Below are 15,525 nucleotides of genomic sequence, written 5' to 3' on the forward strand. Positions count from 1 at the left end.
ATGTAATCCAATAACATTTGTACCCTTTGAAACCACAAAAAAATATTACCCCATGAAACCACTGGAAAATTGGTATGCCATTTATCCAGGAAAATTGGTTACTTTATTGGTACCCCATAAAAAATGATGAATCCCCAGTAAGAAGTGAGTGTGACCAGGGTTTAGAAGTTTCATTTTATTGTTTGATATAGTATAAAATTCTTTTTTTTCCCTGTCACAACAGTTCTAATAGAATGTAAGTTTTCCAGCGACCAACCATTTAAGTTTCAATATAACAGTATTTTCTACGCATAAACTTAATTAATTCAGTCAATTATTCTGAAGCTAGAGCACTTCCTATTGGCCTTGTCTACAAAATATAGTAAACAAAGTGTTGTTATAAGACTCTCTACAAAGTGGTATTAAGTGCAATGTCTATTTCATGTAACATTACTGTAACTTTTCTAAACAATCTGGGGCTTGGTTTAGGGATAGAAAATACGTTTTATATTTGTGAAACTATAACTGCCATTTTTAGCTGGTCAATGTCTAATAAATATGAACTTTTTTGTTTTTGGCACTGAATTGTTGTAGGACTCAGTAAATCTGTCAGTCCTCCACTTTCTAAGCCATATACAAAAACGTTAATGTTTTCTTCTAAAATTGATCTCATGTGGTCTATGGGTAAAGCAATTAAAATGGTAATTTTTGTGGTTATCCATATTTTGGTATGTAGATTGTCTGTAGATCCTATTTCTGAAGTTTATTAAAACAGAACTGATGTTTTCTTGTACTGTATGTTATACTGTATTGTGTCATGTGTGACTTAAATGATTTCGTGTCTACATTTGTACCTGTGAGAGGATGACCTTTTCTGTTTTATAAACAAACTGAAACAGGATTTACCAATTTGTGTCAATTCTCTCATTGTTAAAAAAGGGTGAAACATATTATTACATACTTCTTATAATCTCCGTGAGGGAAAGTGGACCCAATGCATCAGATCTCTACATATATATATGTCATAATTGATTGAATCATAATTTGTACTATGTTTTTCAATGAGACTACAAATGTGCTGAATCGTCATTTTAACTCTTATCAATGTCAGATTTGATGTATTCAGTTTATGCAATTGGAAGAGTCAGATTATATTGACAGTTACCTTAATGTAAGAAATCCACCTTAAATTTGAAAATTTAGCTTCTCAGCCTCTGTGTTAAGGTAGAAACTGTCATTTAAATATTGACAGGTCACATATTTAGGTGGAGGTGTGGGGGACTGTCAACCCTCCTTTATGGTTAATGTGTAGAATTTTTCCAAGTCTCTGACTCCCATCTTTGCATTTCATCTGTTTTAACTTCTGGGCTTTTTTCATAATAGAGAAAAGCCAAAGTACAAATGTACCTGAGGAATAATGTTACTTTTGATAATCATTTATACAAATATATTTCCTGTAGAAATCTAATAAAACATTGTTTTGATATTTTCAGTAGATAACATAGAAACAGAAAATGTATAGAGAAACTTGATAGGTCTATGGGCTGTGATTACTTAAAAAAAAATTGTGAGGAAAGAATGCTTATTATTTTTTTGCACATTGCACATGTTGCAAGGAAAGAATTTAATATTAAATAGAAATGTAAAGGTCTCTAGACAATTTGGTTCAATATATTACCTAGGAAAAGGTCATTAGTTATATTCTGAACATCAAACATTCTAAATTGATTTTGTTTTACCTTTAATTAAGACTTGAGTGAATTTTGAAAATGTCAACATTTTAAGGATAATTAAAATGTTTTTGCATCTGACATGGAAATGATTCTGATCTTAAATAAAATGTTAAAGCACAGTGCTTGGTAGCTATAAGGGTCTGTTCTGACAGGAACAATCAATGGATAGACTCAGGAATCCAAACCATAGGCACTTGGGAACAGGACAATTTTGTTTTGCCCTCCCCCTTTTTTTCCAAACTCTGTTATTTTTTCGTGACCGCTGTGGATAGCCAACTTGGAATTGATAGTAACTAACAAGTAAAAGTTATTTGTTGCATATTCAAGTTCTTATGATACAGAAACACCCCAAAAAAAATTGATGTTAAAAGAAAACGAAAAAATAACGAATTTTGGAAAAAAAGGGGAGGGCAAAAAAAATGTCCTGTCCCCAAGTACCTATAAACTAAACTACTATTGCCTTTCATTAAGACCCATGCTAAAGGGTTTATGTACAGTAAGATTATGTCAGATGTACAAATATGAGGCAAACTCTAGCTAGAATGCAGACTTTAAATATGATGCCACATGTTGAGAGATAACAATAATCTATTAAAATACAAAAAGTCTTGAAATACAGTAAAACACTCTTTGGAAAGTCTGAAGATGAACTGTTGCATGATACAATTTGATTTGTTGATTTGATGTTAAATTGTCATGGAAAAGTCCACTATAACCAGTGAATATAAAGTACATCTAATTATAGTTTTAAAACATTGATGTTAAAAGTAAAGTCTTTACCTTAGATGAATGAAAGAATGCATTGCATAGTACATGTATTTATTGACTTATATGTTGCATTAAAAATAGGACATCAAAGTTTATTAAAAACAAATTTCCTTTCCTTTGAATGTTTTTGTCTTTAAGATCTGACCCATTAGATATGACATATATTAGATTGACAAAACATAGAAAATGCCTGGGGCACAAACTCTGACTAGGTTCCTACCTGTAAAACATCATGTTTTCTTTACTTCTATCAAATTTACATATAGATTGACATTTGTCATCACTTTATTTCTTCCCAAATAAATTTCCCATGAATCTGGTGGTTTTCTTATTTTATTTTTTTGAAAGGACAAATATGATACAAGTTTTTTAATATTTTTGGAAGGATTTCATTTAAAAACCATGAAAATGAAGGTAGTATATTTAATATTTTTTTTAATATTCTAATATTATGTAATAATATGTTCATTCATAAAGTATCAGTTGTTTTTTAGTATGACAAAAAAACTGGGCATGTCAAATGACGCCATTGACATTGTGATATATTTATAGATAACTTGATTTTTTTTTATTTTTCATTTTATTAGTTGAAAAAATCAAAGATCCATTTATATACAAACATTATGTAGAGGTAATTCTTAGCTGTTTTGTTTTGTTGAAAGTAAAATAAAACATGTGAAAGTCTAATAACAAAATTTGATTAGTTGATATCCATCTAATTAAAGAATCCTTTTCCTATATTTGCAGGTTATATTAGAGAAAAAAGAAGCTGTCATCAAGTACAGTCCTACAGAAATATCCCCTCCCATTATTGCTGAAAAGATAGATGAAATGGGTTTCCCAGCCAGAGTGAAAACTGTCCATCCAGCTACTACAGATATCAGGGTAGACAACTCTGAAAATAGTGTGGAGATTAGTGTAAAAGGGATGACCTGCATGTCATGTGTCAGGAATATAGAAAGTAGTATTTCCAGAGTAAATGGAGTAAATCAGATCTCTGTTTCATTAGAAAATGAAAAAGCTACAGTCATGTATGATACAGTGAAAATATCGCCAAATCAGATTGCAGAAGCAATCGACGATATGGGATTTGAAGCTAATGTTATAAAACAGCAGAAATCTTTAATAACAAGAATAACTGTTGAAGGAATGACCTGTCAGTCTTGTGTTAGAAACATTGAGTCAAACATTAAAACCAAAGCTGGCGTTGATGAGATTAGAGTTTCTCTTGCTGACAAAGAAGCCTTTATTATTTATAACCCAGACCATACAAACCCTGAGGTACTGAGAGAGGCTATTGATGATATGGGTTTCGATGCTTCTTTACCCAGACAGTCTTCTGTTGATAAAGAATTTGACCGTCTTGCAGAGAGAAGTTCAACACGATCTGGAGGCCCGGAATCTGAATGTGAAATTTCTATTAAAGGCATGACGTGTAAATCATGTGTAAGAAATATTGAAAGTAATATAAAGGATAAATCTGGGATTATTTCAATCAGTGTCAGTCTAGAAAAAGAAAATGGAATGGTCAAGTACAACAAGCTAGTTACAACACCAGAGAGGATAGCAGACATGATTGATGATATGGGGTTTGATGCCAAAGTTGCAGGGGATACTGGATCAGATACAGAGACTGTCACAGTTGACATCAAAGGGATGACATGTCATTCATGTGTCAATAATATAGAGGGAAATATCTCAAAGAATCCTGGTGTAAAGTCTATCAAAGTGTCGCTGGCCGATCAAAATGGTGTGATAGAATATCTGAAGAACAGAGTCACCCCTCAGATGTTATGTGATGCTATAGATGATATGGGCTTTGAAGCCTCACTACCAGGTAAAACTTAAAAATTTGAAAAATGTGTAGATGTTGATTGATGCTATGAACTTTTTATATTATAGTTACAAAATTATTCATGGAGTGTTATATGGGAAAGGAGACTCACATTTTGTATGCCTGTAATTTCATGACACTTTATGAATGTTTCCCATCTTTTGTCTATATAATGTCAGGTGGTTTAATTCTTGTGTTTAGAAGGATGTTCGGCCATGATTTTCTATGCTTGGCATGTTAAGCCTCATTATTTAAAAATTGGAAGATTTGGAATCATTGCAAATGGTCCAACTCTTCAACAGAGGCCAAATGATGTAGAATGTAAAACTATAGGTCACCTTAAAGCCTTCAGCCATGAGCAAAATTCATATTGCGTAGCAAGCTTTTAAAGACCCTGAAATGACAACAGTAAAACAAATTTAAACTAGAAAACTACAACAACTTCGCTTTTTCAATTTTACAGATGTTGTATTTCATAACACTTTTATTCATTGTTAATAGGCGGAGTATCTAGGAAAAAAGTTTTTATAGTTTTTCAAGTAGCTTAGAAGCATTAAAGCTTAATTAAGCTTGTCCCAAACCATTCCAGCTATATACTTGCATGCTGTTCTAGTGCACTTTGATTGATAAACAATTCCTTGTACAGGCAGTTCTCTTAAGTCGTTTTTCTGGTAACACTCAAATTCAGTAGGAAGTTTGGTATTTAAAATTGATTTGAATCACCATTTAACAATATTATTTAATATTATTTTAATGTTAAATGTAAACCTAATTAATTACTTTATATTTACATAGAGGGAAAGTTTTTAAAATTACCAAACAGAAAATGTGTTCCTAAAGTTATCTTGTATTTATGTAGACATACGTAAGGTATGTTATATCCAAGATAACACATTGTCTGCCCCACATACCACATCAAAGTATTTACATTGTTATAGAGACATACCAGTAGGTATGCTTGTATAAAAACAGATGTAAAATTTAATGGATCACAATTTAAAACTTTGTCTGTCTTGTAAACAGTTCAGTTACTACAGATAAATTGTAGATTAGTTATCAAAGAATGAATTAAATTGAAATTAACAGTTAAAAATCTTACAGCGAGATTAAGGTCTTAAAAATATTAGAGGAAATCTCGCTAATAATTGAGGATAATAACGAGTTGACCAAGCATATATATGTTTATAGTATAACTAATCGCCGTATTTGAATATCAAAAATAAGACAACGCGTGACCGAACGACGCATGGATTAAATGAGTGTGCAGCACGAGTTTAATCCATAGCGGCATTCGGTCACAAGTTGTCTTATTTTTGATATTCAAATATGGCGATTAGTTATTCTTTTTAATAAATTGGCAAATGGCCTTTTTTTTTTATGATAATGTAGAAAATGTAAGGAACTATATCTTTTTCCTACGCATTGACAATTTGTTTTGATCCGACGTTATCGACGTCTTGACAACGCCTATTGTTGTATGACGTCAGAGAGTGAAATAACCACGTTTATTTCACATGTGAAATTATTGGTTTTTATCTAACTGGGAAATCAATGTAATCCATTGCAACCAATGTAATAATTGGCTTTAATGACTGAGGCGTGACTGCAAGGTTGTCAATAAACTGTCAATGCTAGTACTGACCAGACCTAGTAAATACAAGTAAATATTGGTCAATTTAGAATTTGAAAAGAAATTACTATAATTTATAAACCTAGGCCTAGTCCTAACCTGATCATTAAGTAAATGTGGAAATACACAAAGTCACTCTTGTGGAGAGTTGTTTCATTGGCAATCATACCACATCTTCGTTTTTTTTTAATATTTTTATCATGTTTATGAAAAATAAGTCATCTTTTAACAATAAATGTGGAGGAGACAATTCGAGATATCAATTCATCCAATTTGACAAATAAGAAAAAATCATATTTGACTACTTTTGAAGTAAAGATTATTAAATCCTAAGTGCAATACATATTTAATTACTTGTTCAACATGTTCAATGGCAATGAATATGAAAATGATATACATATATAAGTTATTAGACATATGCATGATAGAAACAAAAGGAATAGAGGGGTCACAATATTTTGAATATCGCTGTTTGCTCCCTATATTAGCAAGATAACAGAAGGCAATATATATACAACTTGTACATGTTGTATAAAAATTAGAATAACACATAAAAACATTCAATTTAGATAATAAAATTGTCATTTGCAGGAGAAATAATTTCACAGATTTCACTTTTATTTCCAGTTTTCTTTTATAAGATGCATATTTTTTTTGCAGTAATACACAATGACTTAGAAGTACCTACAGTAACTATTACTAGATCAGCTAGTCAGGCGTCTAAACTCAGCGGTACTGGTAGTCTGAAGGTTGATGTTTTAAAGGGATCTGTGCAGTTTAAAAAGGGTGTAAAAGACGAGGATGATGATGAAGACTTGGAGAAATGTTTTCTACATATTACAGGGATGACATGTTCATCATGTGTCAGTTCTATAGAGAAAAATCTCAAGAAAGTCGAAGGTGAGAAGGGTTAAATACATACAAATATACAATTTTCTGTAAAATATTTCAATTTCGGATATCCAATGCAAAACCTGTTCAATGATTCAACCATTTGCCTTCCCTATACACATGATACATGTTTCAATTACTATTTGTTTGTGAAAAGTGTCGCACCAAAGACTACTAAAAAAGTGAGCATGACAAAAATAGATAACTAGCAACTGAAGATATGCAATTTATCAGCACAGAGTGAATGCTTATAAATTGAGTTAAAAAACAGAGAATATTATATATAAAAAAAGAGATATGATATGATTGCCAAAAACTATCTACCAGAGATTTATGGACAGAGCTATCTTTACACATTACTCTTAAATGAAAAAGAAGTGCAAATATTTAAGTATTGTATTGTTACAAAATAAAAGCTATAATAAGAGATGAATTAAGATTAAGTATTATTATATTCACAGGTATAAAACATGTACTGGTAGCACTAATGGCACAGAAAGCTGAAATAAAATATGATCCAGAATACATATTATCCAATCAGATAGCTAACAGGGTCAATGACCTTGGCTTCCATGCTACTGTTATGGAATCAGAATCCCTTGGAAAAGGCACAGTAGAGTTACTTGTAAGTAAACATTATATATGAATATAAGGAGATGTGGTTTGATTGCCAATCAAACAAATATCAACCTAAGTTCAAATTAAATTGATGTAAGCAATAATAGACAACAGAACAGCCTTCAACAATGAGAAAACCCATACTGTATAGTTTGCTTTAAAAGTCCATTCATTTTGTACATGAAAATATGAAATTTTTCAATTGAGAAAAGTAACAGCCTAAAAAAATTAGATATCGCAGACATGAACCAATAACAACTACTGAACTTAAGGCTCGCTGGGATATGCATATAAAGAATGGGCTGGGAATAAACATGTGAGTGAGGGCTCAATCCTTCCCTAACCTGGGAGAGTGGTTTTACAGCACAACATCAAAACAAACCATCAGATCTATGGATACAATGCAGAAAACATCTAACAAAAGCACAGACCAGATTTTGCAGAGTATTTTTAAAACACTTACACAAAGTACAGATGTCAGAGTACTCACAGTTAATGACAGCTAGTTCAAAGACATCACAACTAATAAATAAGTATTGTTTAAACAGACAACTAACAGTAACAATGACCGTCGGTTTCCATGTCATTGTTAGAATTTCTTAGCAAAGTACAAAAAAATTACTTTCAAGCTATTACAGATTTAAAATGTCTTTTGACTTGTTTTATTTGCATTTTCATTTTGAATTTTATTGTCTTGTAAAATTTTATTGGTCTGTAGTTGCCATTTATTGGAAATAAAATTTTCATTTTTCTTCTGACTAAATATACATGATATGTACCCATACAGATACAGATACAGATGTTTTGTACAATCTGTGATAGGTTTTTAAAAGTTATCTCAAATTCCATGTCTTTGTGGTAAGAGCTTGCATTAACTTTATAGAATGACTTTTAAATGTTCATGTAACTACAATACAATAGCATGCTCATTAACATTGATTAAATCATGTAAACAGTAAAAGGCTCAGAAAAGTTAATCTAAAGTTCACTGAGAATATTTGTTGCCTTTTACAAAATATCATGTTTATTTATACTGCAGCTGTAGCATTAAAATTGAATTGATTGTATAATTCTTTTTATTACATACTTAATAGTTATTACAAGTAGATTTAGTATGACGTCCATTTTCACTGAACTAGTACACATTTTTATTTAGGGGCCAGATGAGGCCCACCTTCAGATGCAGGATTTTCTGGCTGCATTGAAGACCCATTAGAGGCCTTTGGCTGTTATCTGCTCTTTGGTCAGGTTGTTGTCTCTTTGGCATATTCTCCATTTCCATTCTCAATTTAATGGGTAATACAATAAATAGTAATCTTGCTGTATCAGCAATCCATGATGATATCGAAATCAGCCATGATTTCAATGGCTTTATCAAACTCCCAATCTGTATTATGTATAACAGCTATTTTACGAAATTTCCCTTTGATCTTGCTGACTGATAGTTTCCTTTCTAAGCAGAGTCTAGTGAAAGTTATCAGTAGAAACTAAGAGGACATGTGGCATCGCTAATGAAATTGACATGAAAATGACAACATGGTCATAGGTAAATGATCAATTAGCTTCACAATTCACCTGTTTCTGATTCTTATACTTATTAATTGTATTATTCCAAATTAATGTTAAATAAATAACTTTATACATGTAAGATTGTTTCAGGGTTACCAAAAGTAAAACTATTAGGATATTTCTATTTAACAGATAACTGGCATGACATGTTCGTCATGTGTACACATGATAGAATCTACACTAGTAAAGGAAAAAGGAGTTTTAACGGCTTCTGTTGCCTTGGCGACCAATAAAGGAAGGTTTACCTTTGATACAGAGATCACAGGACCAAGAGACATAATAGACAAAATTAAGGTACTGGGTGTTTTAGTTTGTACTGCATACATTAATTTAGGGGGCATCTATGGGAGAGTGGTCAAAATAGTTCCCATCTTCTGTATCACGATCTTGTCTACTCTGTTGATGGGAGTTCCGTCTCCACTGTTGTATTCAAAATTGACTAGGATTGTTAGTTTTCTTCATGTTCCTGTTGAAGATCGTTGGTTCTCTCTTGGCAATTCAACTTCCTCTACAAATGAAAACCAGCTGCCATGATATAGACAATAGTAATGACAGTGGTGTAAAAGGCTAACAATCTATCAAGCAATAAATCTTCATGACTTTAAAATATATATGAATTGGCTAAAAATAAGAACACAAAAGGAAAATATAAAGGGCAAATAATAGAAATTTTAATACAAGAAAAACATAAGGAATATTCAGGGAAATCTCTTGAAGCATTAAGGGTCATGTGCCTTCAATATTAAAGTCTATTGTGAAGGGAAATTATAAAGATAAATATCTTGATACAAAAAGTAAGACAGCAAAACTACCTTATTTTAAAGGACTATTAAAATATTAAACGAAAGATAAAGAAAAAAGTGTATTCCATTGAAGAAAATGTTTCTATTATATAATTGATGGGATTTGTGTATATCGTGCACTTTATTGCACACTTGCTATTTTATCAAAATTGATAAGCAAACAAGGAAAAACATAGAACTGTTTATGTCCAAACCTACAAGTAATTGTTTTATAAAATTAGTATAATTGTGATGTCAATTAGAAGAAGGCACTGTATACATGTTTTCAATATTTTTACTTTCATATCATATTACTTTAGGGATTGGGATTCAATGCAGATTTGTTTACTGATGATGATAAAAATGCTTCCAGATATGACCACAGACATGCTATAAGGAGGTATGTATATACTTATATTTATTTGGTAGGTTGGGAATAAAAACAATTACTGTGTATCATAGATTTACATAATATTCTTCTCATACTGATACTCTTGACAAGGAAATATATATAAAATTGAATGGTCTTTTTAGCTAGACCTGTACAGATTTTTCAGCCTATTAACCACATGGAAGCCTCATTAGATTCAATTGCATATAAATAGGCAAGGTATTAATGATACTTAATTGAGTAGGAAGCTGAGATACACCCTCTTGTTTGAAAAACATCAATAATATATATTTTGTCAAGTTTTGCAATTGTAAAGGTGGATTCACACAGTACTATTTTTATGCACCAGCACCTAATAATATTGGGGGGGGGGCATATTATTTAACCCATATCTGTCTGTCTGTCTGTCTGTCTGTCTGTCTGTCTGTCTGTCTGTTCTGTTCTGTTCTGTTCTGTCTGTCTGTCTGTCTGTCTGCTGTTCTGTCTGTCTGTCTGTCTGTCTGTCTGTCTGTCTGTCTGTCTGTCTGTCTGTCTGTCTGTCTGTCTGTCTGTCTGTCTGTCTGTCTGTCTGTCTGTCTGTCTGTCTGTCTGTCTGTCTGTCTGTCTGTCTGTCTGTCCCATTATGGATATATATAGTTATTCCCCATAACTTCTCTGACAGTTTGAATCCTAGGAAGTTTCACTTTGCAGGCTGTTTGTACATATATTGAAGGTGTGTATGCATGGTATGTGGTCAGGGTTTTTGATTTTTATTGATATTTGCTATTTTGGGAGATAGTTGAAATTTGACATTTTTTTTAGTATTAAATGCATACTGGAAAGCGTGCTCCCATGCTCAACTTTGTGTATTTACATAATAGTTCTTGAAAAACTGGTCATTATGGTGATATATGGACTGCCCTAAGGACACTGGTATTGACTAAGAGAATGATAATGACTGAGCCGAAGGCGAGGTCATTATCACTGTCACAGTCAATACCACTGTCCTACAGGCAGTCCATGTATCACGATAATGACCAGTTCTTCAATAACTATTATGTTTCTTTCATAGAGGAACCATGTTTTTGAAAATTCTCATAAATTCAGAATGTTCAAAGCAAACTCGAGTAGTTGTGCCATTTTCTATGGCAAAGAGTGAAGACCAGTCGTAGTAATACTGCCATTCATTTTAGTGCAATTTTTCAGTTACTAGTAGGAATAAGTTCTCTATAATTTTATAACTTATGTTAACATGTATGGTAAACAATTCAACAACTATATATATATAACGATATAATATTATCAACAGGAAAATGTTTAATTAAAGGGAAATCTCTCTAAACAGATAAACCACGCCCCAACGGTCATTAACAGATAAACCACACCCCAACGGTCATTAACAGACGGAAACCTTGCCCCATGGGTCATTAACAGACGTAAACCACGCCCCACCGGTCATTGTCATGTAAAGGTCTGTTAGCGACCGGTTTTCTGGTCCGTTTTGTTCTATTAATGACCGATGGAATTTATTACTGAAGAATAATGAATATCATGTGGCCCCTTTTTATCCAATAAGAGAAGCTTATTGTCAACCGATATGAAATAATTTAAAACAACACTTTGCATCTGGGGGAGGAGGGGGCATCAGACACAATAATATCTCAAAGAAAGTCCTACATTGACTTTGTTATAGTACAGATACTTCAGAGTGGAGTGCAGGGGCATCACTTTGTCTAGTTCATTTTGTGATGTCATCTCAATATAATTGCACTGTTTGAACACTCAAATCAGACATTGTTTGGTTAATAGAATGGAAAATTGTATCATGTAAACAGAACTCTGTACCATTTACCTGTAATACTATCAAATGCGCTTTTAAGCAGTCAGAAATTCCCAAAATAAACCATTAATAGTTTTTTATTATGGTATTTTTAGATGGAGGAACTCTTTCTTATGGTCATTGATATTTGGTGTTCCAGCCATGTCTATAATGATGTACTTTATGTTTGTGGAACCCCCTGACGATGACCATGCAGACCATAGCAATATAACGGGGAACATGACAACAGCTAAACCTAAATATAATGGTCACATGTACCAAATAATGTTGACACCTGGCCTGTCGTTAGATAACTTACTGATGTTCTTATTGGCAACACCTGTTCAGGTAAATATAATGGTCACATGTACCAAATAATGTTGACACCTGGCCTGTCGTTAGATAACTTACTGATGTTCTTATTGGCAACACCTGTTCAGGTAAATATAATGGTCACATGTACCAAATAATGTTGACACCTGGCCTGTCGTTAGATAACTTACTGATGTTCTTATTGGCAACACCTGTTCAGGTAAATCAGACAATTAAAAGTATTGACCTAGATATTAATTAGGTTTTCTGTATGATTCCCTGGATATTGGTTTTACATTCCATATCTAAAGTTATGCTGCTTTAGAGGTCATTCAGGAAACTTATTTTTCCACATCAAGTTATTAATAAAACAAGTTTTTTTTTTAAAGATTTTATTTTTTATATACTATTATTATTTGACACTACTGCTTCCTCCAGCAATAAAAACTTACCCCACAAAATAGCACAATAGCCAAAAGTGAGATTTACACCAATCAATCAAAGTTTTAATCTGTTTTTGCCCATTATCATTTGTGAACACATTTTTCTTTTTCTCCCCATTTTGCATATGTAATCTTGTTATCCCCTTAACTTTTAGAAAAAATCTTTGGTTCTGAAACTTCTTTTCCAACTAGAACAAAACTAGACCACAATCATATTTAGGGTATCTAAAATAAAATGGTAATTCATTATTAAATTATGTTCACAATTGATCCTTATATGAAATTCCAGGCCAGGCCATATGTATAAAAATGTTTTGAATTATGCTATTCAGATGATTTTGGTAATTGATAAGTCTGCATTGTTAAAAATAGCAGTGAGAAATTGAGATGCATTCTTTAATATCCAGAAGAAAACTTGAGAAATACAGTGGAAAATTGAAATATTGATACTAATAAAAATGTTATTGAATTTGTCTATTTTAGTTTCTTGGAGGTAAATATTTCTATATACAAGCATGGAAGGCAGTCAAACATAAGGCTGCTAACATGGATGTTTTGGTTGTCTTGGCAACATCAATATCTTACGCTTACTCAGTGATTGTTGTCATTGTTGCTATGATACTCCGGGAACCAATGAGTCCTGTTACATTTTTTGAGACGACTCCAATGTTGATGGTTTTCATTTCACTTGGAAGATGGTTAGAACACGTCGCAAAGGTATACATTCTATTTTATGCAAAACACAATGGCCATTTAAATACTTATTCTTAATGGCCTTGCAACATAATAAGTTATCACTATTTAAAACTTATCATAATCATCAAAGTTTTTATTATAGGTTGCATTTCTGTAAATATTGACAATGCAATTTCCCATAGGAACTCTTTTTACGGCTAAAACTGTACCACTTTTACTATGAAGTTTTGAATAAAATCTTATCCTAGAATTGAAAGTTCATATGCACTACAATTTTTTTCAAAGGTCAAAATATAGGTCAACGTTTATATGCCCAAAACTTCTCACAGTTTAAACTAACACTAACTTTCTTAACTACCCCTACCTCGAATAAAAGGTTACCACAGATTTCAATATGAACAATATGCACATGTATATTTACTGGTAACATTCCCAAGTTATGTCTCTATGAGATGGAACACAGAGATCATAACTGGGAACCAGTATGTAAACAAAATTAATTTTCTATGAATATTCTCCAAAAGAGGCGTGGTTTGAGAAACAGCTGTATTTACAAAGTGCAACCTATAGGAATAGTTATGATGATAAAAAAAACTATGCTTTATATACCACTGGATGTCATTATCTGTCTACAAACAGGAGTATGAAACTGCAACCTAAATGATCAGTTATTTGCAATTATTTATTCTGAACTATTATTGACTGTTTATTTCTGTATCAAATTGTGATTTACTTTTTCAAAAAACTGTTAACCAACTTATTTACGAGATGCTAACAAAATTTATATTTTAACAATTTCTTACGATGTTGTTGTTGATGTATTTATATATTCGACAAGTTCATAGTTTGACATATACAAAGAAAATTTATTTTTCCTGTTATTTTTCTTATTATGTTTGGGGGTGATAATAAGGGGTTGCAATAATTAAGTTTGTTTATGGTAGTTAACTGGACTGTTTTACACCTATACTAGCAAAGCACAATTCTTGACAGTTTAAAAGAAAGAATTTGACAATAACTGGAAACTATTTGAGATTATTTTCATGTTTAGAAAGACCAAGTGTACTTAATTTTGAACTTTGATATTGAGGAGGAATACTTGTGAGTTATATACAGTAACAAAAAAATTATTTTATTGTGTAATTAAATGAGGAGATATATTTATAACTAGCACTTTTACAATTTTTTTTTGTTTTTGCATTAATAGGGTAAGACATCAGAAGCTCTAGCCAAATTGATGTCATTACAAGCTTCAGAAGCTGTATTATGTGAGGTAGACAAAGAGAACAACATCTTGAAGGAATCTACAATCAGTGTAGATCTGGTCCAGAGAGGAGATGTTTTAAAGGTATATATAAACTATGTTTTCTCTAAATTTTGACCTGGTCAATAATGGAGATGCATTATGTATATTATACCAGGCTTATATCTATTAAAGAGATGGGAAGCATTAATCTATAACTAAGATTGACAGTAGGCACATATCTGCATCAGAGAGACAATTTATCTGTCTTCAGGATAAATCACTTAAAAGAAGATATGATTTCAAATAGTGAAAGGTATTTGATAAGGGAGTTCAGCTCCTAGTGTAGATTTAGTCTAGAGAGGTCAAGTAGGAATACAACTTTGTGATATATAGAACATTTTTTGAAAGCAATATTAATCTTCATAGGACAGAATTGATAGATGAATCATTTGTGAATTATGGAATAAGGGAGACAACCTCTAAATACATGTGAAAAAAGTTAGAAATTATACTATTTGGTCCACAGACATATTTGGTTTGCTTAGTGCTGGATATATCAAAAACTAAGATAAAAATCTTAACTTGAATTGAATTCAGTATTCAGAAAACCTGATGATGATGGTGCTTACAATGTTGTATTGATTTCCAATTTTTTTTATAATTTTGATTTCTTTCTGTTTGAAGGTTGTACCTGGTGAGAAGATCCCGGTAGATGCCAGAGTTATAGAAGGAACATCTACATGTGATGAATCTCTGATCACTGGAGAAGCCATGCCTGTTGTTAAAACTACAGGTAACTGCTGTTCCTTACTTTACATTTTTGTCTTAGTTGAAT

The 15,525-nt window shown here is 32.0% G+C and overlaps 1 protein-coding gene across 8 annotated transcripts in view; it reads left to right on the plus strand.

The window, feature by feature from the left end:
* The window catches only part of LOC139484807 (copper-transporting ATPase 1-like), a 39,902-nt gene that overhangs the window by 12,222 nt on the left and 12,155 nt on the right, over nucleotides 1-15,525 (plus strand). For all 8 annotated transcript variants that reach the window (XM_071268784.1, XM_071268781.1, XM_071268782.1 and 5 more), the window contains 9 exons: nucleotides 3,228-4,317; nucleotides 6,605-6,844; nucleotides 7,297-7,460; nucleotides 9,155-9,316; nucleotides 10,125-10,204; nucleotides 12,110-12,341; nucleotides 13,232-13,465; nucleotides 14,652-14,792; nucleotides 15,375-15,483. In XM_071268784.1, the coding sequence (XP_071124885.1) occupies nucleotides 3,228-4,317; nucleotides 6,605-6,844; nucleotides 7,297-7,460; nucleotides 9,155-9,316; nucleotides 10,125-10,204; nucleotides 12,110-12,341; nucleotides 13,232-13,465; nucleotides 14,652-14,792; nucleotides 15,375-15,483 (2,452 nt within the window). The remainder of the gene's footprint in view (nucleotides 1-3,227; nucleotides 4,318-6,604; nucleotides 6,845-7,296; nucleotides 7,461-9,154; nucleotides 9,317-10,124; nucleotides 10,205-12,109; nucleotides 12,342-13,231; nucleotides 13,466-14,651; nucleotides 14,793-15,374; nucleotides 15,484-15,525) is intronic.

Source organism: Mytilus edulis, chromosome 8 (assembly GCF_963676685.1).
Source record: "Mytilus edulis chromosome 8, xbMytEdul2.2, whole genome shotgun sequence".
In the NCBI taxonomy this organism is placed as follows: Eukaryota; Metazoa; Mollusca; class Bivalvia; order Mytilida; family Mytilidae; genus Mytilus; species Mytilus edulis.